Genomic DNA, 19,141 nt, shown 5'->3' with positions numbered 1-19,141 from the left:
TGTGTGTGTGTGTGTGTGTGTTTGACTCCCCTTTAACCGGTATCTCTTATGTGAAAATGTCTCCTGACTCACTTTCTTTGTTGTCTCTCTTTTTTTTGGATTCTCATTACGCACACGATGCAAATAGTGAGAGGTATAATAGATTATACAGCTGACACACACACACACACACACCAAGGGTTGTGATTTGTCAACGGGGTGTGAGAGACATAAAAAACGCTTATTTGTAAACCCTCCTGCAGAATTATACAGATAGAATGTAATCTCTGAAAGTTGTGTCACAATGCATGTTTCACATGAACTATGTTCCTTCGCTATCAAAATAAAATTGTGAACTGAACGTGCACATATCTGTATGTATGACACCTGACTGCCGTTGACTAAACGTGTTCTCCCTTTTAGTTTTCATCACAGCCTCTAGAGTAGCCAAACATCAGTATATAAAAATATTTTTACTTTTTTAATATTATTGTTTACTCCTAGCGGACCGTTTAATTTGATCGTTTCCGGGTTTGGTCGCGAGTAAACGATGGATGTGTCCGGGATGTCGGCGTGTGAGCTGATTTTAAACATCGCCCACCACTGCGCCTTACGCGGAATTTACGGAGCTGTTTTAGCTTTTTAACATTGCCACAACATTTAGATGTTTTCATTGCGTTAGTGTCATATTGTCTTGCTAACCGAAGCTTTAGCTAAAGCTCAACTCGTCAAGGCGAGTAGACTACTGCCGCGACCGGAAACACGCTGGGTGGACTTTCAGCGTAAAATACACCAAAACACTCCCGGAGCTATGACCTTTGTTTTGAAATTCTGAAAGAGTTGACCGAGCGCCCTCATTTTTTTCTTCTTTACGCCTCACTCTGTCGAACTATTTTGCTACGCTGTGTTTGTACTTTATTCGTACATTGTACGTATGTTTGTGTGTGTGTGTGTGTGTTAAGTGGCTTCTAAGGCACCCGGGGAACTTATTACCATTCACTTGACGGGTATCCGTGTGTGTGTGTATGTGTGTGTGTGGGAGGGGGGGAGAGACATGTCAGACGCGTGTTTACGAGTTACGTAGCACTCTTTCAGAAATAGTCGTCGAAAGGCCCGTGCGGGTTGTTTCCATCACTGCCACCCCTCATTTTTTTTTGTGCCGAACAAAGTCCCGAGGCAGGAAATGTCCCTCGCGGACGATGAGAGGCATTTCGACTCGCTAAACTCGGACCTGTTCGGCGGGTCGGTGTTCAGCGAGAGATCGACGGCGTCGAGCGCGTACAATGGCGACGAGGAGAAGCTGCACTACATTCCTATCCGGATCCTCGGGAGGGGGGCGTTTGGTGAAGCGACTCTGTACCGCAGAACGGAGGTGAGTGAGCTTTAGGACGCCCCCAAAAGACACTTTACAAAGAAAAAGGGCACGGACGTCACTTAATGCCACGCGATTTTTTTTGTGCGCAAAGTGATGCAGGATTTCCTGTACAAGATGTGTCAGTCCCCGCTGACTTTTGTGACCCCCCGTGAGAAATTCCTTAAGGAGAACTAGATGAGTTACTTTCCATATGCTTTGCTGCTTTATCCTCTCGTCCAGTTTCCCGTTTCTTGCCACCTCCCATAGATGAATTCTCAACCAATTCGATATCTTACTATTCTGTGTATCTCTCTATTCTGTTAACCGGTATCAAGCAACATAGAGACACCGGGACACCATTGTTTTTTTTTTTAATGTTTTCCTTCTTCACCTTTAATAACAATAGTATTTTTTCCTAACATGTCCCCCCCTGTGGCTTAGGACAACTCCCTGGTGGTGTGGAAGGAGGTGGAGCTGAAATCCCTCTCGGAAAAGGAGAGCAGAGATGTCATGAATGAAATAAGCATCCTCTCCATCCTGCAGCACAACAACATCATCGCCTACTTGAACCACTTTGTGGATAAAAACACCTTGCTCATTGAATTGGAGTATTGCAATGGTAAATCAATGTTACAGGATTAGCGTGAATGCTCTTTGTCTGTGACTAAATGCTAAATGGGCTTTTCATCACAGGAGGAAACCTGTATGATAAAATCAACCGCCAGAAGGGGAAACTTTTCAGTGAAGAGGTATGGGTGCACCGTTGCAGGCCCTGTGTTTCAAACAAACAGACTATTCTAGTTACTCTTTGACGTGTTTCTTCAGGTGGTCATCTGGTACCTGTACCAGATCGCCTCCGCTGTGGCCTACATTCACAAGGCTGGGATCCTTCACAGGTGAGATAGTCAGCACATTTCCATGCCCTCATTGGTGACCTCTGCGTTTTTTAATTTCTTCTTTTTTGTTCTTTTCTTGCAGAGATATCAAAACTCAGAACATCTTTTTGACCAAGACCGACCTCATCAAGCTCGGTGACTATGGGCTCGCAAAGAAGCTTAACTCTGAGTTTTCAATGGCAGAGACTGTAAGTTGTCATATTTTACTAGACCAGCTATGAACTCAATAAATATGAATGGATATTTTTCATTTTTTTTTTTTCTTCTTCTGTAAATCCAGTGTGTTGGAACTCCATATTACATGTCACCTGAATTGTGCCAAGGAACAAAGTACAACTTCAAATCGGACATCTGGGCCATGGGTTGTGTCGTCTTTGAAGTCCTTGCTCTTACACGGACATTCGATGCAACGGTTGGTTTGTTAACTTGCTAAAAAACATTTTTCATTATTGTCTTCAATCTAAAAAAAGAGACCCCCCCCCCAATCCTCCTCCAGAATGAACAAATCGTACTCTTTTTTTTTTGTCAACCAGAACCCTCTGAACCTCTGTGTGAAAATAGTCCAGGGGAACTGGACCATGGAAGTGAACTCGGATGTGTATTCATCCGAATTGATCAAACAGGTGTACGAGTGCCTCGACCCAGTGAGTGACGGGAATAACCAGAGGATTGTTGTGCCGGCTCTGTGGAGCGATCCACCGTTTGACTCCTTGATGATGTGTTTTTTTTGTTGAAAGGATCCCGCCAAGAGGCCCACGGCGAACCAGATCCTGGACCAGCCACTCGTCTCCTGCTGTAGACAGTAAGTTGGTCGATTTGTTTCCATCCTAAAGAGTATTTCCAACAGAACCCAAACAGCCATCAGTCAACCCACTGACAACTTTGTTCCCTCTTTAAGGGAGCTTGAAGAACGAGTTGCCCTCCTGAGTTTGGCTATGAAAAAACCCAAGTAAGTTGTTGACAGATGTTTCATAATATTCTCCATTGTAAAAGTCCCTTAAGGACTATGTCGTAGCCTTTAACTCACCTGATGTCCCGGGATGCACCACAGGCTGAGTACAGTGACTGACACCTCGGTTGCCGTGGTGACTACGCGCTCAAGGGAGGTGTACTACTGGGGCGGAGGGAGGTTCACGCCCCAGAAAATGGACATATTCAAAGGAGGTAGCAGTGCGCAGCACGTGTGCGCGGGAGAGAGTCACTTTGCAGTAGTGACCGTGGAAAAGGAGCTGTACACCTGGGCAGTGAGTATTTGCCGCTCTTCTTGTGCTTCGCTCACAAGGAGCTCTCTCTTAAAACGTCTCTTCTCAGAACGTCCAAGGCGGAGCCAAGATGGTGGGCCAGCTGGGGCAGGGAGATCAGGCCTCGTACCGGCAGCCGAAGAAGGTGGACAAGCTCCAGGGGAAGGCCTTCCGGCAGGTGGCCTGCGGGGCCGACTTCACCGCGTGCGTCACCGGTAGGGGACCGCGTCCTCCCCTACAAACAAGAAATGAAGAACTATAAACGTTGCCTGTGAAGGTGCACTTTGAACCCTCTGCTGCTTTTTCATTTTTTTTCCCCCATCTTTTATTTGCAGACGAGGACCAGATGTACATGTTCGGGTCGGACTATTACGGCTGCATCGGCGTGGAGGGAGAGTTCGGCAATGAGGTTCTGAAACCGGTGCTCTTGGAGTTTTTCGAGGAGCGGCCTGTCCGGCAGGTCTCCTGCGGAGACCACCACGTGGCCGTCCTGACTCAGAGCGGGGACATCTACTCCTGGGGCTGCGGAGAGTATGGTAAGTAGAGGCGCTCCGTTTTTGTTGTTGTTTTTCTATACATTAAAAATAAGCGTTCTCAGGAGGATCTGCTCTGTTTTCCTGGTTGCAGGGCGTCTCGGCCTGGAGTGTGAGGATGACTTTTCTTCTCCGATGCAAGTAAGATGTTCTGGCGCACACACTTATAACCTTGCAGGAGTCAGGAAGATACAAAGTGTTTTTTAAGCAATCAAAAGTACCGTCTGTTGTCCGGTTTTCCCAGGTGGAGATCCCTAAAGGCGCCATCATCTCCTCGGTGTCGTGTGCCAGCGACGGGACCTTCTTTTTAACCGAGACTGGCAAAGTCTTAGCATGTGGAAACAATGAATTCAACAAACTTGGTCTGAACCAGGGATTCTCTGGTCTAAAAAAACACACTGGAGAGGTACTAGTTCCTACTTTTGATCCAGATTTTAGGGGATGCAGCCATGTTCATGTTTGTCTTCCTTTGCACACCACAGCAGGGCTATTATGGGATCCCGTACATCACTACACTGACTTTGGTAAAGCAGCTGGCCAGGTTTAAGATTCAGGTCATAGCCCCGGGGAAGGCCCACACAGCCGCCATTGATGGTACCTTCCCAAGAGGCTGATATTCATCACCACAGTGAACGTTTTCACCATTTCCCAAAAACTTGTACATCTTTTTTTTTTTTTTGCTTCTCAGATCATGGCCGTCTGATCACCTTCGGTTGCAACAAGTACGGACAGCTGGGTGTGAAGGACTTTAAGAAACACCAGGGTGTCCAACTCCTTGTTGGACCCTTTGGAGGGAAGAAAGTGACCAAAGTGTCTTGTGGGGATGGCTTCACCATTGCCGCCACTCTGGGTAGGACCACACCTGTTCCTGTTGTGCTTCTGTCGCGTTAACAAGTTAATTTCTCAGGTTCTATGTCAAGAGTTTGTACCACTTTCATTTCCTTCCCCTAACTTTCGGCCCTGAGGATTTATCGTCACCCGTTTTTTTGTGTTGCCTGCAGACAATCACATATTTGCATGGGGAAACGCAGGAAACGGTCGACTTGGGATGCCGGCTGATAAGGAATTTGGTACAGAGGTGTGCCCTGCCATGCCGAAGCCTATTTTCGGTTCCCTGCACCATGTGCCAGACCTCTCCTGCCGTGGCTGGCACACCATTATCATAATGGGTTAGTAACCACAACCGGAGACGCTTGCACAGTGTACTCGTGCAAGCAGCCAGCCGTCTAATATCGTTTCTCCTTTGCAGAGAAGGTGCTCAACTCCAAGACCATTCGCTCTAACAGCAGCGGACTATCAGTCGGTAGTGGTACATACTTTCCTTTGGTCACCGATATGTGTATTGATTCATTTTCTACATTTAAACCCGAAAATCAACGTTTTTTGTGCGTCTGTGACAATCTGTGTATATGTTGATATAGGACTGGGCCAAGAGGCATCTACATCTACAGTGGATCTGGACATAGAACCTGGTTCGGAGACGGACGGTCGTGACCGGGGTCTCGGCGGTACACTGGAGGATAACACGGAGCGGTGCCTCATGGAGACTCCGGCGATGTCGCTGACGAGTCAGACCGGGGACAGCTCCTGCCCTCTGTGGCTTAGAAATGTTTGTCATCATGAGAGCTTCTAGGAATAAGGAAACATTTGTTGGAATGTTTAAACCTGAGTGGAGACTCGAGTGTTCTAATTCAGGGAGGCTTTCATCCGACAGGAGCTTGAGAATGCCGAGGTCATCCCGATGCCAGAAGACTCCGAGGGATCCGTTCCGGACCGGCTCTCTTCGATCTCCGAGAGCGTCACTCTGCCTTATGAGGAGTTGAAAGGGCTGAAGGCCGCTGCAGAAGCAGCCTGCACTCAGAAGGACCTGTCGGTAATGCCCAGAATACCTGTCCTGTCGCTTATCTAGACACGAGTAATGTACTCCAAGTAATTGCTTCACAGAGCTGATGTTCATACTGCGTTTTTTTCTTACTATGTTTTACTACGCATTCACTATGTCCACTATCTTTCAGACTAAACGCATGAGCTGTGATAAAGTCAAGGGACTGGAGGAGGCCGACGTCTGCAAAAAAGGGGAAACTGGCGCATGCTGCAATGCAAGTTACGAGGTCACACAGGTATGAAATCTGCCCACTCGAGCGCCGCAGGTTCCGATATATTCACTACAACCCGTTGCCACAGTATTCAACAGGGCTTTTTTTTTTTTTTATTGCAGTTGCGAGAAATGCTCGCTAATCAAGACATGAGAATCCTGAGGCTCGAAAGTCAGGTAAGAAATGTTTCCCCAAAAAAGAGTTTGATCCCGGGCGCGTGCGGTGGGGTAACAGCACGGCGCCCCCTGCCTCCTTCCAGGTCAACGAGCAGCAGAAGGAGAACGAAAGGCTCTGGGCGGCCATCGGTCGCTCGGCGCCAAGGGAAGCGGGACGCGACGGCGACGGAAACCATACCTCCGATGCCCGAATGCCCGGGGACGGAGGAGAGCGAGGAGGCGCGTTCGCGATTCACGGGGGCCGATCCTCGGGGGCCAGCGTGTGACTTTTACCTGCGGGCGTCCTGACTACGGGAGCGACATGTGAAGCTAAACCAGCCGGGGTTAGGTGGGGGGGGGGGGGGATCGGAGGCTTGGTCGGGACATGCAGTCCGCCCTGCGGTCTCGTGCTCGTTTACAGAGGTCATGCATGCAGCACACGCGTTTCACGGGATGCTAGGTTGCGTTATTACTATCCGTTACCTGTGTATTACCGTGGGTAACACCTTGGACCCTCATCTGCACACCTGTGTTCAGCCGTGTGCAGCCATCTGGCTAGTTTCTCCACATGCTGACATGTTGGCTGGATTCAACGCGAGGCACCGGACCCTCAGACAGACCATCACCATAGTGAGTATAGCTATTGTTGACTTAAAGCAATGTCAGCTTTAAGGCTTTGGTCCTTTGTGCCTCATATATTATTAAAGGCCGTTTAATGCAAATAGAAAATCCAAAGATCACGTTTATTTATTTTTTTTGTAAATGGTCCAGATTTTGGCTCCCAGGATGTTGTGCAGATTTATTCTGACTTTTACTTTGCTTTAATTTTTAATTATTTTGATTTAATTTAATATCCATAAAAAGTTAAAAGTGCCAAATACAGTTTCTAACAGTTTACCCACATTCATGAGAAATGTTTTAAACATATTTTACTTATCTCATGCAGATATATATATCTTTTTTACATTTGCATGTTATAAAGTATTTGTGTGAAACACAAAACTTTCATTTTTTTTTATTTGCTGCTGCATACTTTTTCTTATTAGCATCAACTCTTGAATTCTTGACAGGGAAGCACAGATGTAGGTCTCTGTGACACGTATGAACCGTTTTTTTCATGTGGAGGCATCTAACATACAGCTTACCATGTGGCTATAATGTTTTCTTATTTTAACCATTTTACCTGTTGGTATTTCTGAAATGTTGTTTTTATGTATTTAAAAAAGCTAGTTGCACGTTTTGAGAATGTTTGTGCGTGTCACATCAAATGTGTGTTTGTTTGTGCGTTTGTTTGTGAAACACTTCAACACTTCTGTCATAGTTTGCTTACAAGCCGTCAGCGGTCCACCACGAGAACACTGGCAGGATTTTAGATTCTGCAAAATGCAACGTTAATACAATTAAGAGTGCCTTAGCAAGCTAATGAAACCAAAAAATTGAGCAAATATGTAAATGTGTGCCTTTATGAGTGTAAAATAATGTCTGTTTGTCAACAATTAACCAAACGTAGTGGAGACATAACAGTTGTATAAACACTTCTCTTACTGCAAACTGCTCCTTTGTGTAAAAGTCCAAAATAAAGCATAGCGGTTAATTTTTTTTTTTTTTTCAAATGTTTTATATTTTCCACAATGCAAGACCAAAACTGCAGCTATTTCTGTTTATTAATATTAATACGATTACATGTCGGGTAAAGAGTCAGAAAACAACTCTTCTGTTGACAAGATCTGAAAAGGCAAATACTTCAAAGCAGAGAATTAAGAAACTACTAACCAATGAGATGGTGATGGTTTACTTGACACTGTGTTTTATTACTTCTTGTTCAAATGGTTCCAAACCAAACCTTTTACACGGGTCAGTCCATTTGTGCTGTGAGGTTCCATTTTGGATCCGGGCTATCTTCGCTTGGCTCCTTCTTCTTTTTGTTATTTAAAAACCTGAATAAAACCCAAAACAAAATGCTTCATTATAAACGGTCAATATTACGCACTCTTTAAAACAGCACTCCATGGGGGTACGAGTGGTCAAACTACTCGAGTGGTTACCTCTGCTTGTGTAGCTGGTACGGCTTCCAGCGTTTTTAAGAACTTCTCTACGTCCGATCCCTTGATCCTGTGAAGGTGGCTGTTGAAGACTCTGCGTGGTGATCGTTTCACCTTCTCGCAGATTTGGACGTGCTTCTGCAGTCTATCGCCTGCAAACTTTCTCTTGCAAATCTTGCAAGGAAAGAGCTGGAGGCCGGAGTCCTCGTTCCGGTTCTGGTCCGGCTCTGGTCCGCTGAGCCCGACGGGATGGGACGCCGGGGGCCGCGACGGTCCCCCCGATGGTTTTCTCCCTCCCGTTGCAGCTTCGTGAGAAGCCTTCTGCTGACTCGTTTGAGGCGTATATCGGTCGGTGTCAGAAACGCGTTTCTCCTCACATGTCCTTTCCCTGTATTTCTTCTCTCCCTCCCGACCTTCATCACCCGCAGAGGCTGCACTTTGATATCTTTCTTTTGCTTTCACCGTTCCATTGTGCAACTTCACACGTGTCTCGCCCCAAATGCCGTTTTTTTCTTCATCCTCTTCCCTTCTCACTTTTTCCCACCGTGGTTTGCTCAGCTTTCCACTCACTTCTTGCTCCGGAACTGTGATCTGGTGAGTTGCTTTTTCGCGTGACTCTGCGACTGCCATTTCCCTTCCTGTGCCCCTGGCCCCTTCTTCTTGACCTTGTGTCTCCACGTGTTCAAAATTCTCCTGTCCTCTTCCTTGCCCCTTTGTTTCCCTTCTGTGCGCTGGTCCTCTCCTCTGCTGCTCTGGCAGCCTGGATCTGGTCTGAGGGTTTCCTCTTTCAGCCTGTCCCCTGCTGTGTCTCGGCTCCTCACTCTTTAGGTCATCGAGTGCAGCGGCGTCCCTCTGTTTTTTTTGTCTCATTTTTTCCGCTAAGATCCACAGCTTATCCTGCAGCATGAGCTTTCCCGCATGAATCGCTCTGTCCATCTGCAGTTCTCCGCTGGGCGTTCTGCAGTCGGAGCGGTTTCTTGGATCTCGGGATCCGTTGGTTTCTTTGCCATTTGTAAGCTGTTCCTGGGCCGACGAAGGGTCTCTTGGTTGTTTTGTCATAGCAGTTTTTTCTAAATCATACGGTTTAAATATGTCTTGTTTACTGGGTTGGACAGATCTTTTGTGGTAGACCGGCTTGATTGGAAATGGCCCATTTAGGCCCTCTGCTCTCCCACCAGGTTCAGGTTGTGCCTGTGTATAGACATTGCCATTTATTTTTCCTGCACTGTTGTGGCCCCTTTGAGGACTTTGTCTTCTTCCTGTGTACGAGCTCATGACTTAAGCAGTTTTCTTTCAGGTTGCTTTGTTGTTGTGAAACCCAAGTCCTTCACACCAAATACTGAATGTTATCAGTATCATCGCTAAGAAGAAGAAAAAGCATCAAAAAGGTAAGACATTGAAGGAAAATGCTGTGCAACTGCAGTATAAGTTTACGTATTTTCATGTAATCAGTGTCCTGTTTAATTTTAGTTAAAAAAAAGTATTTTAATCATACAGGTCCTCAGACTGAACTTGACAATATATTCTTGACATTGAAAAAAGTCAGTAACAACTCACTTGCAACCAAATCACAAACTTTAAGATACATTTTCCAAGTTTTCAGGCATTTGTAGTTTTGTACTTTCCTTGCACTATAGATACAGTCATCACTATGGGGGCACACGTCCATGCCAAAAACAAAGTAAACAGCAGATAAAGTGTGCCAAAGATTAGTGTTAAATGGTCAAAAGCTTTAGAATATGCAAGCCAGTGGAGATCCAGCTTGTCCTCTGCTGTTTTTTAAGGTCATTGAAGCGTTAAGCTTACCTTTAAGCCATTGCGGAGAAGGAATAACAAAACTCTCTAAATAAATGAGCCATAACAAAAAAAGGGAAAGGAGAAACCCTTACAAAAAACTGATAACTGATAAGCACCAGTAGTTTTAGCAACCTATCGAAAAATAGAGCTGCTGAAAGGCATTCTAACTATTGCGACTTTTAGGTTTGCATTCGTTGCCTAGAAACCAAATATCTTGGGTGCTCTCTGATTGGTCCACTGATCGCTTCCGGAAACGCAGCCCCTTGTGTTTTGAAATTGTAGCAGCACATTCGTCTCACGGCGTACGAACAGTATTCAGGTGAATTATATGACATATAGCGAGCTTTGCCGTATCCTTACAGCGTGAGTAATACACCAAATATGGAAAATGTTCAAGTTGTAAATGGTTTTCACCTACAGACATGAATTATGTTAGCATATAGGTTGGAGTAACGTTAGCTAACCTTAGCTCCTGCAATGCACCATGGGACCTGATAATAATACACAACACTACACTCAGGTAGCTACAGTCTCGTTTCTCCTTTTCCAGGTACATTATGAGCAAAGAAGACCTCGTTTCAGTGGAGTATGAAATTTTTGGCAGAGTGCAAGGCGTGTTTTTTCGGAAATACACTCAAGTGAGTTTGACAGTGACCTAAAGATAAATATCAAAAGTAAGCTAGTGAATTCTTTTCTCATCAGTTATATCATCAGTTATATTTTTATTTATTTTATAATCCACCTGTGTGATTTTCCAGGCAGAGGGGAGGAAGCTTGGCCTAGTGGGATGGGTCCAGAACACAGACGCAGGAACTGTTCAGGGGCAGCTTCAAGGCCCACGAAGCCACGTGAAGGAAATGCAAGAGTGGCTAAAATCCACCGGGAGCCCCAAGTCCCGCATAAGCAAGGCGGAGTTCAAAAACGAGAAAGCGGTTGATAGCCTAGAACACTTATCTTTTAACATAGTAAGATAAAAATAAAGTATAGATTGTACCTATAAATATTAACTTTGATGCAGATATACTATTTATTTAGTTTATTTTATTAGTTGGAATGAGGCTCAAGCAATGAAATGAATGAAAGGATGTGTTTATCTTCCTCCATAACATCTATATAATAGTATAATAAAAATAGAATTCCTTCCAACCTGTATTGCATTGTTTAATTTTATTGTAGCAACCGAGTTAAGGGAATACTTGATGAGGGGACTACATTACCTAACAGACACTGTTAACAAACTCTTTATCTGTTTGATGAGTGCGGCAGACATCCTGGTGAGCACACAGGCGATAGTGTGACCTTGAAATCTGTCACCGCCAAACTCATTGGCCTCCACTAAGACAGACTGAAGGACTCTGAGGGGAGCCTGAAAAATAACTAAATACCCAGTTTAAAGGCTGTTGGTCTTCTTTGGAAATTAGTGACTCTGCGGGTGACTGGGGAGAAAATGACCAAACTACCAAAGCTCAATTAAACATCAAATCCCGGTTATTTTATTAATTTGAGGGATTTGTGATTTGTGATGGAAGTCACTAATGTCAGGAGAAAAACCTGGAGGAGACAGCACGTCTTACAAAATGTGTGACCACCTCTTCACGCAATTGTGATGAAATTATATATTTATTTGTCGATAGAAAGGGGTACATTAATACAAAATACAAAATAGACCAACAATTACATCTGGAGGGATTATTAAGAGTGAAGATGTTACTTTTTTCCATAGAATAAATATGTTGTCCATGTTTTTGTCTCTTTTGAAAATCTAAAGGAAAAACAGTAATGGAAATTGTCTCATGTAAAAAATGCTGGGAAAAAAACTGATATGGTTAAAGAATAGGAATATTGAAAAGAATCCAATGGTTCAGCTACAGTGCATTTACAGTGTGTGGAATTTTTTTAGCCAAATATCTAACGATTATATCAATATAGTATCTTCATGAGATGGAATAGTTGGTAATACAAATAACAGTAAACACGTGAGAAGTCACACTCCGTCCACCAGGTGGCGGTACGCACACTGAAAGCTGGCCGTTTTATTGCTGACCCATAAAAGAGGAAGACGACGGTCGAACTGTAGCTCCTCCCACCAGGAGATGGCGCTGTTAGATCTGACTGTTGGCCGCTTTGCGGCAGCTCTTGTCGTTACACGTTGACTGTAAACAGCAGCCGAGGTTGATTTTTAACATGGATTTCAATAATTTATCTATTTCATTATTACAGGCGGTGTATCCGGAGTTACTTTTTAATGTATCGCCATCAAACAATTGTAACTCAAGGGGGAGGAAAAGCTAACTGTACTGGCCGTTAGCTAGCAAGCAACTGCTCATTTTAAGGCCAACTGACTCGTTTATCTAGCGTTGCTCTCAAGTCGCGCAGAACAGGCGTGTAGTATTTGACCACAATGATTAAATGTTTGCCCGAAGACGTGCAGGGGAAACTTCGCTCCGGCGTCGCTATTCCCTCACTCCAACAGTGCATAGAGGAGCTCATCCTCAACAGCCTGGATGCCGAGGCCACCTGCGTGGGGGTCAGGATGGACATGGAGGCGTTCAAAGTTCAGGTCGTCGACAACGGTGCCGGCATTAATGCCGAGGACATGGAGTGCGTGGGAAACCGGTACCACACGAGCAAGTGCGGCACCGCCGAAGACCTGGACAACCTCCGGTGGTACGGTTTCAGGGGAGAAGCCCTGGCAAGTGTGGCGTCGCTAGCCACGCTGGTTGAGATCTCCACGCGGACCAGATCGTCGGTGAGAACTCACGTCAAAATCTTCAAGGACGGCAAGGCCATGGGTGTGTTTGAAGCAGAGACTGCCAGGCCGTCTTCCGGCACAACCGTGGTCATTTGCAACTTCCTCCGCAACATGCCGGTCCGGAGGAAGAGGATGGACGCCGTGCTGGAGGGCGAGCGGATCAGACACCGAGTGGAGGCCGTCTCGCTGATGCACCCCTCTGTGTCTTTCACCTTGAAGAACGACTGCACAGGAGCCATGATGGTGCAGCTCCCCAAAGTCACAGACACCTACCACAGGTATGCCCAGATACACGGCCTCGGGCGGGCACAGAAACTCGGAGACATCCGGAGCACCCGCGGACCGTTTGAAGTGACGGGTCACGTGGGCAGAGAAGGCCACTACAGCAACAGCCTGCAGTTCCTGTATGTGAATGACCGACTGCTCCTGAGGACGCGGCTACACAAGCTCCTGAACTTTCTCCTCCGCAGACTGAGCAGCTCGAATCAGAAGGGCGACAGTCCGGACGGGCATTCCACCACCAGGAGCCCAAAGCACAAGCGAAGCCAAGAACTGCACGCGGTGTACGTCATCAACATCAAATGCCCTTACTCGGAGTACGACATATGCCTTGAGCCTGCCAAAACTCTAATAGAGTTCAGAGATTGGGACGGGATTTTGCTATGCATGGAAGAGGCCGTTAAAGCTTTCTTGAGCAAGGAGGGCCTGGTGGCTGTGCTTCGTCAGGATGACGTGGGCGGCGACGCTCCAAATATGTCATGTGCTCGTGTGACAGACCAAGGGGCACACAGCACGGGCAACGGTGGTCCAGACCCCCACAGAGCTTCCTCTGTAGATTGTGCTTTTGGCATGAAACTGGCATCTGATGCTGTTTATCGAAAGCGCAAGGATGGCCGCGTGCGTGAGGACGACGTTAGCGAGGAGTGTGGTCAGACCGAGGGCCAGGAAGAGACTGAAGAACCAGAGAGGCAAAAGAGAACTGAAAAAGAGGAGGAGGAGATAAATAATGAAGAAAGTTTAAACAAAACGAATAGATATGAGCTGCTGTATGATGATGCTGGGCTCAAACAACCCTCTGATAATACAATTCCAGTGGAAGAGAAGAGAAGCTTTATTGGAGCTGGGGAAAACCCTCCATTGTCGTCTGTGTCGAATTCAGTCAGACAACTAGAAAGTGAAAAACTGGAAACCTCAAAGGAAAACGAGATATTGTGGAGCACAAGTACCTCAAGCATCAGTGTGATTCCACTAGAAAGCATCTATCAACAAACTCAACCCGATTCAAGCAAAGTTGAGCAAATAGTACCCGACTGCCAGGGTGCTGGAGGGCATGAACACACTTTAATCAGTAACCGAAGGATCAGCCTGTGTGATCCTTTCATTCATGAAAATCTGCTGACTCAGGACCTGGCCCCAATCAACAAGTCGGTACTGCAGCAACAGGTTTCAGCGGCGAAAACCGAAGAGAGATCCTTTGCATCAAAACGCAAAATCTCCCTGTACGCGGGCCGTGGCGGAACCTGTCAGAAACCATCGGAAGAAGTTATTCCCAAAAAGATTCTCCGGGTCTCTGCTGGTCAAAAGTTGCCTCAATGTAAGGAGTCTGGATCCCTTGAGAAGTTTAGAAGAATTTGTGGTCCAGCTGGTGAACTGAAATCTCTCTCTCAAGAGGAGGATACCAGATTTCCCCAAATTCAGCGTTCACACAATGTGTCTGTGTGCCAGAAGGACCATCGGAGCGGCGGCGTTCCCAAACCGGAGACGCGGAGCGACCTGCGGCGCCCGCCGACCTCCTCGGCCCTCGCCGACTCAAAACCCGTCTCCGGGCAGGATAGAGCTAAGTTGTCTTTGGCGGCTAAACTTTCCCACTTGACACAACACAGGACAGAGAGGCCAAACGTTTCAGCACACCCGCCGCGGGCGACCTCCCAGGATGGTACCTGTTGCCGTGGTGACGGCGACATCAACAACAACGACGAGGACCGCCGCGACGTCCTCGGCCGGTGTGAAGGCCCTCGACTGGCCGAGGGGGAGGAGGAGGACACGGCGTCGGGCGACTGGCTTCATCACTACGATGCAAGCGTCGGAAAGACGGTTTACGTCAACAGAGCGACCGGGCTCAGCCGGTACGAAGGGCCGCCTGCCGAAGGAAGCCGGGCGCGCTGCACCTCGGATGTCACCAACATGGCGGTCAGCGTCATCTCTGAAGCGGGTGAGCTGGCAGGTCGGGTTGAAGTGGTTGGCAGCTGGGAGTCGCGCTCCACATTAACCAGGAGTTTCTTAAACTGTAGGGCTGGAATACAGATGTTACCCATTTCAGGTGAAGCTAGTGTTGCCCTTCCTCCCTAAATCCAGGGCAGAAAGAGTGGTTAGCTCAGGGCTTGATGACAGAGGTGCCCCACACACAGATCACATCCTGGATGGTAGGCTGCCTCACACACACACACACGCACACATTTGCATACAAAGGGAACACTTGCCTGCTTGTGTGTGTGTGTTCATGTGATATAATGTTTGTCTTATCAGACGTCGAGAGGGCCAACTCGCTGAAGTCGATGTACTCAAAATGGAATAATCCTGTTTTTGTCTGCCCTTCTAAGGTAAACAAAACGTTTCTGTTTAGCTTTGTAAAGATTTACAATCTTCCTTATTCACGTTTAGTGTCCTGCTAATTAGTTTTTGAACTTTGATTTATTTTTTCCGGCGTTTCATGAACTCTACTGTGCCCACAGGTCGGCGTGGACGTCTCCAGTGGGCGAGCCGACGGACTCGCTGTCAAGATCCACAACATCCTGTTTCCGTACCGTTTCTCTAAGGCCATGATTCATTCAATGAAGGCACATTTCTCTTTTGGTTTTCCATGTTCTGACCAAATGTTCTTTCTAATGATTCATCCATTTAACCTCCATTGATGTTATGAAGTAATTGCTATTTAATTACATTTATAGGTTATTCATCAGGTGGATAAGAAATTTCTTGCGTGTCTTATTGATACGAGGGATGAGGAGTCTGCAGCACTCGCTGAATCTGAAGGTAAAGTCAGGACTTAACGGTTTTAATGTTTGCTGTTTCATCAGCTTCTCACACTCTTTATTTTAAAACTCCAGGAAACCTCCTGGTGCTGGTAGACCAACACGCTGCGCACGAAAGAGTTCGACTCGAAAATCTACTCGCAGGTAAAACAATTTTTTTTTTTTTAACCATCACAATTTACAGTATTAATAATGGGAATTCAATGTTGGATTGACAATTTTGGGAACGTGATGCGATACAAAAGTCATCAATGCACATCCTTTCATAGATTCTTATGAGGAGGACCCAGAGGCGCCTGGGGAGAGACGTCTGTGTTCATCCACCATTTTGCCGCCTCTCGAGATCAGCGTAACGGAGGAAGAGCAAAGGCTGCTGAGGTGGGTTCTGCTCTATTGACACACTACGAGCCCATGAGAACACCCGTAGAACCAGAACACTTTGGCTTAAAGGCAAAGCTTAGATATAGTATAACTTTCGTTTTTCCAATACTTAGCGGAACGTATTGTAAGTGTTACTCCCTTGGCCTCCGGTTTGCCTTCTTTGCTGTGTGAAAGCCACAAAAACAATTGTGAGGAGACATCTCTGGGTTAGTGTCTGATTTTTGTGCAGAGACTAAATGTTCTCAATCTAAGATTTTGTTTTTTTTGTTCTTTTTTTGGGAGGGCTCCGTTCAATACTCAGGTACAAAATGACCTTTGGTCTTCTCTGTGCATGAACCCCGGCTTTTATGCAGTAATGACAGTGGTCAAAATACATAGGTTTTTTTTATTTACATTTATTCTAATGGCCTGATTGATTTCCTTTCTTCGCTGCTGCACTTGAGCTAGTTGAGGTTAAGGAGCCCGGCGTCTTCTCTTTACAACAACCAAGGCCGCCAGAAGCCGATTTTGTCAATGAGATTATAGACGGTAGCAATCGAGATGGCAAAGGGGGGGGGGGACGAAGAGCTAACTGCGTAGTGCTCTTCGTCGTAATGCCCTCATTCAGTAGAACCAGCAGCCCTCTAATTAAGTGGCTTTCTGTATTAAGAGTAGCGTGTGCATCCCAGAATGCCGTAGTTACATTTAATAAAGGTAAATACAAAGGTTGTGTTTTATTCACTGTGCTTTTCTTGTAAGTGGAGAAAAACAGGTCAGGTTCCAGGTAGAAGAATGAGTCAATTCTTGAGAAAGCACTTTGCCTGATTTGAATGTGTAACTGCAGACGCCCTCGGGCAGCTCAGAAGTCAATTGTCATCTTTCAAACTTGCAATTTTCAAACTTAAATGATCAATTTGCTTGCTGTAAATGTTTTGAACCAATGTTTCCCATAGCTGTGTTCTGTTTTAATCTTTTTTAATTCCTTGTCTCTGACACTGGGCATTCTGTTGAGACCATACGGACCCTATTACATTGGTTTGGTGAGCGTGGTTGTCTGTATTGCTAATGGGCCCTTCCCCTACAAGGTCTTGTGAAGCACATTTGCGTAGTTTGGGCCTGGAAGTGAAGTTCTCGGCGGCAGCGAAACCACAAGCTCTCGTGGGAAAGGTACCGCTGTGCTTCATGGAAAAGGAAAGTAATGAGCTCAGGCGGGGCCGACCGTCCGTAATCAAGACTGTTGTTAAGGTAGGACTTATGAAAGCCCGTATTAGGACCATCTATTGCGTCACTCATTTAGCTAAACCAGCGTCTCACCACTCTTATTCCCCCCCCCCATACTCGCACGTCAGGAATATCTTCAAGAGCAGATTGAGGTAAGCTTTCTCTTGTCCTAAACCTTATTGTATCAATAAATGGTCACATTGATTCAATGAAGAGAAACATGCATCATTCTTTTTTTTTCCTCAGTTGCTTCGCTCAACTGGGAGAGTGAGAGGAACTCTGCCTCTCACTGTGCTGAAGGTGCTAGCCTCGTTAGCATGCCACGGTGAGGTTCAGTTATCTCTCCATCAATCAGTTTCACTTGTTTTCATTTGACGATTGTGTAGATAACCGTTTTCCCCTCAGGTATCTTGATACACATCACTTTGATAAGTATATGCTTTAAACAGGTGCCATCAAATTCAATGACTCCCTGAGTAGAGACGAATGCTGCAGCTTGGTGGCTTCCTTGTCCTCCTGTCAGTTGCCCTTCCAGTGTGCCCATGGCCGACCATCCATTGCTCCCTTAGTAGACACCCTCCATTTGGACAGCGACGAGAAGGTACGAGACCAGAACTGCGTATTGAATATGCTATTTAAGGAATTTTACAATCTGGTGGTGATTAACATTGTTGTCCCCTTTTAGGAATTACAGAAACCCAACCTTCAAAGGCTCAGAAGAATGTATAAATCATGGAAACTCCATGGAAATGGATAACTGGGTGTGTATCTCATCAAAGCTCCCTTATTAAATGGCTTAAATAGTCAAAATCCCCCCAAAGCTCTGTAACCTGAGCCTCTTTGTTAATTCATTGAAAGACTTCCCAAAATAACATTTCATACATATAGCAATTTTATATATATATATATAGCAAATGAATACACAAGTTGTACACAAAGGAGGAGTTTATAAAGGAATCCTTTATTTGCTATTACACCTGTCTTGAACAGAGTCAAATGGGACCAGTAAAGTCATCCGCAATGGACCATGAGAGGTGCTCGAGATGCTTTAGCTCCGCCTCATGGAGGGTCAGTTTGTCCAATGTTTTTACGTCCGACAAAGAGATTGCAAAATGTGTTTTTGTCGCTCCATCCTACATTGGATTTTCAGTAGTGGTTTGGATTAATACTAATGGTGCTGGTGATATTTAATGTAACCGCATTAACACGACCCCTCACCTCTGTGTTGTTCTTGGCTCCCACATCATGCTTCAGGCTCAGCTTGACCATTCGGTGAAGAACCATATTATAATTAAATGGCACTCTGTTCATAACATTTGGTTATTAGACTGTTCTTTCAGAATGGCATGTTACGATGCTTTCGACTTTGTGATTATTCACAGCATCCATTATATTTTTAGAAAAAAAACGTATTAACACGAATGTCCATTCATTGCAGTATGTATTTTTGCATTCTTCTTTTTGCCATACCAACATAAATCCCGACTGGTTTGATGCTCTTGCCGTTTCACTTAGTGTGATGATGACGCTGGTCCTGTCAAATGCAGACCACGCCCCCCTCACATCATTTTGCCCCCCAGTTCCGGGTCGCGTCACGTGATTTCTCCGCCCCCACATGTGCAGCCTCTTCTCCTCGCCCACCTCGGCCCCAAGTAAACAATTCAGCATCGTTTTATTATGTCT

General features: G+C 45.8%; 4 protein-coding genes across 9 annotated transcripts; 3 read left to right on the top strand and 1 right to left on the bottom strand.

The window, feature by feature from the left end:
* The first annotated feature begins 510 nt into the window (after nucleotides 1-510).
* On the top strand, nucleotides 511-7,853 carry LOC119227860 (serine/threonine-protein kinase Nek9). 2 transcript variants are annotated; one of them, XM_037487037.2, is made up of 23 exons: nucleotides 511-1,351; nucleotides 1,775-1,952; nucleotides 2,027-2,082; nucleotides 2,159-2,229; nucleotides 2,312-2,417; nucleotides 2,510-2,641; nucleotides 2,763-2,873; nucleotides 2,967-3,031; nucleotides 3,128-3,178; nucleotides 3,281-3,473; nucleotides 3,541-3,685; nucleotides 3,806-4,006; nucleotides 4,098-4,144; nucleotides 4,248-4,409; nucleotides 4,486-4,597; nucleotides 4,692-4,853; nucleotides 5,005-5,172; nucleotides 5,253-5,312; nucleotides 5,425-5,612; nucleotides 5,718-5,876; nucleotides 6,019-6,123; nucleotides 6,222-6,275; nucleotides 6,359-7,853. In XM_037487037.2, the coding sequence occupies exons 1-23, from the start codon at nucleotides 1,163-1,165 to the stop codon at nucleotides 6,539-6,541; spliced, it is 2,898 nt and encodes a 965-aa protein (XP_037342934.2). In that variant the 5' UTR covers nucleotides 511-1,162; the 3' UTR covers nucleotides 6,542-7,853. The 2 variants fall into 2 exon arrangements, with proteins under 2 accessions (XP_037342934.2, XP_037342935.2); XM_037487038.2 differs by having other exon boundaries at nucleotides 512-1,351; nucleotides 5,253-5,306.
* Nucleotides 7,854-8,044: 191 nt separating this feature from the next.
* LOC119227862 (uncharacterized) lies at nucleotides 8,045-9,571 on the bottom strand. The gene is made up of 2 exons (XM_037487042.2): nucleotides 8,300-9,571; nucleotides 8,045-8,191 (listed from the first exon to the last, which is right to left on the bottom strand). Exons 1-2 carry the CDS (start codon nucleotides 9,569-9,571, stop codon nucleotides 8,180-8,182), a joined length of 1,284 nt encoding a protein of 427 aa, XP_037342939.2. The 3' UTR covers nucleotides 8,045-8,179.
* Nucleotides 9,556-11,239, top strand: acyp1 (acylphosphatase 1, erythrocyte (common) type). Of its 3 annotated transcripts, none has more exons than XM_062557268.1 (3): nucleotides 9,556-9,684; nucleotides 10,644-10,731; nucleotides 10,852-11,239. In XM_062557268.1, the coding sequence occupies exons 2-3, from the start codon at nucleotides 10,651-10,653 to the stop codon at nucleotides 11,065-11,067; spliced, it is 297 nt and encodes a 98-aa protein (XP_062413252.1). In that variant the 5' UTR covers nucleotides 9,556-9,684; nucleotides 10,644-10,650; the 3' UTR covers nucleotides 11,068-11,239. The 3 variants fall into 3 exon arrangements, with proteins under 3 accessions (XP_062413252.1, XP_037342945.2, XP_037342946.2); XM_037487048.2 differs by lacking the exon at nucleotides 9,556-9,684 and adding an exon at nucleotides 10,332-10,456; XM_037487049.2 differs by lacking the exon at nucleotides 9,556-9,684 and adding an exon at nucleotides 10,336-10,412.
* A 939-nt stretch (nucleotides 11,240-12,178) lies between these two features.
* Nucleotides 12,179-18,814, top strand: mlh3 (mutL homolog 3 (E. coli)). Of its 3 annotated transcripts, XM_062557286.1 has the most exons (13): nucleotides 12,179-15,057; nucleotides 15,137-15,268; nucleotides 15,372-15,445; nucleotides 15,578-15,682; nucleotides 15,794-15,878; nucleotides 15,953-16,021; nucleotides 16,147-16,255; nucleotides 17,323-17,482; nucleotides 17,587-17,610; nucleotides 17,705-17,783; nucleotides 17,908-18,059; nucleotides 18,144-18,219; nucleotides 18,449-18,814. In XM_062557286.1, exons 1-12 carry the CDS (start codon nucleotides 12,495-12,497, stop codon nucleotides 18,213-18,215), a joined length of 3,624 nt encoding a protein of 1,207 aa, XP_062413270.1. In that variant the 5' UTR covers nucleotides 12,179-12,494; the 3' UTR covers nucleotides 18,216-18,219; nucleotides 18,449-18,814. The 3 variants fall into 3 exon arrangements, with proteins under 3 accessions (XP_062413270.1, XP_037342778.2, XP_037342779.2); XM_037486881.2 differs by having other exon boundaries at nucleotides 18,144-18,814; XM_037486882.2 differs by lacking the exon at nucleotides 15,137-15,268 and having other exon boundaries at nucleotides 18,144-18,814.
* The last annotated feature ends 327 nt before the right edge of the window (nucleotides 18,815-19,141 follow it).

The sequence above is a fragment of the Pungitius pungitius genome, chromosome 14, assembly GCF_949316345.1.
Source record: "Pungitius pungitius chromosome 14, fPunPun2.1, whole genome shotgun sequence".
Taxonomy (NCBI): domain Eukaryota; kingdom Metazoa; phylum Chordata; class Actinopteri; order Perciformes; family Gasterosteidae; genus Pungitius; species Pungitius pungitius.
The sequence above is the reverse complement of the archived record's forward strand: the minus strand, read 5'-3'. Positions and strand labels throughout refer to the sequence as shown.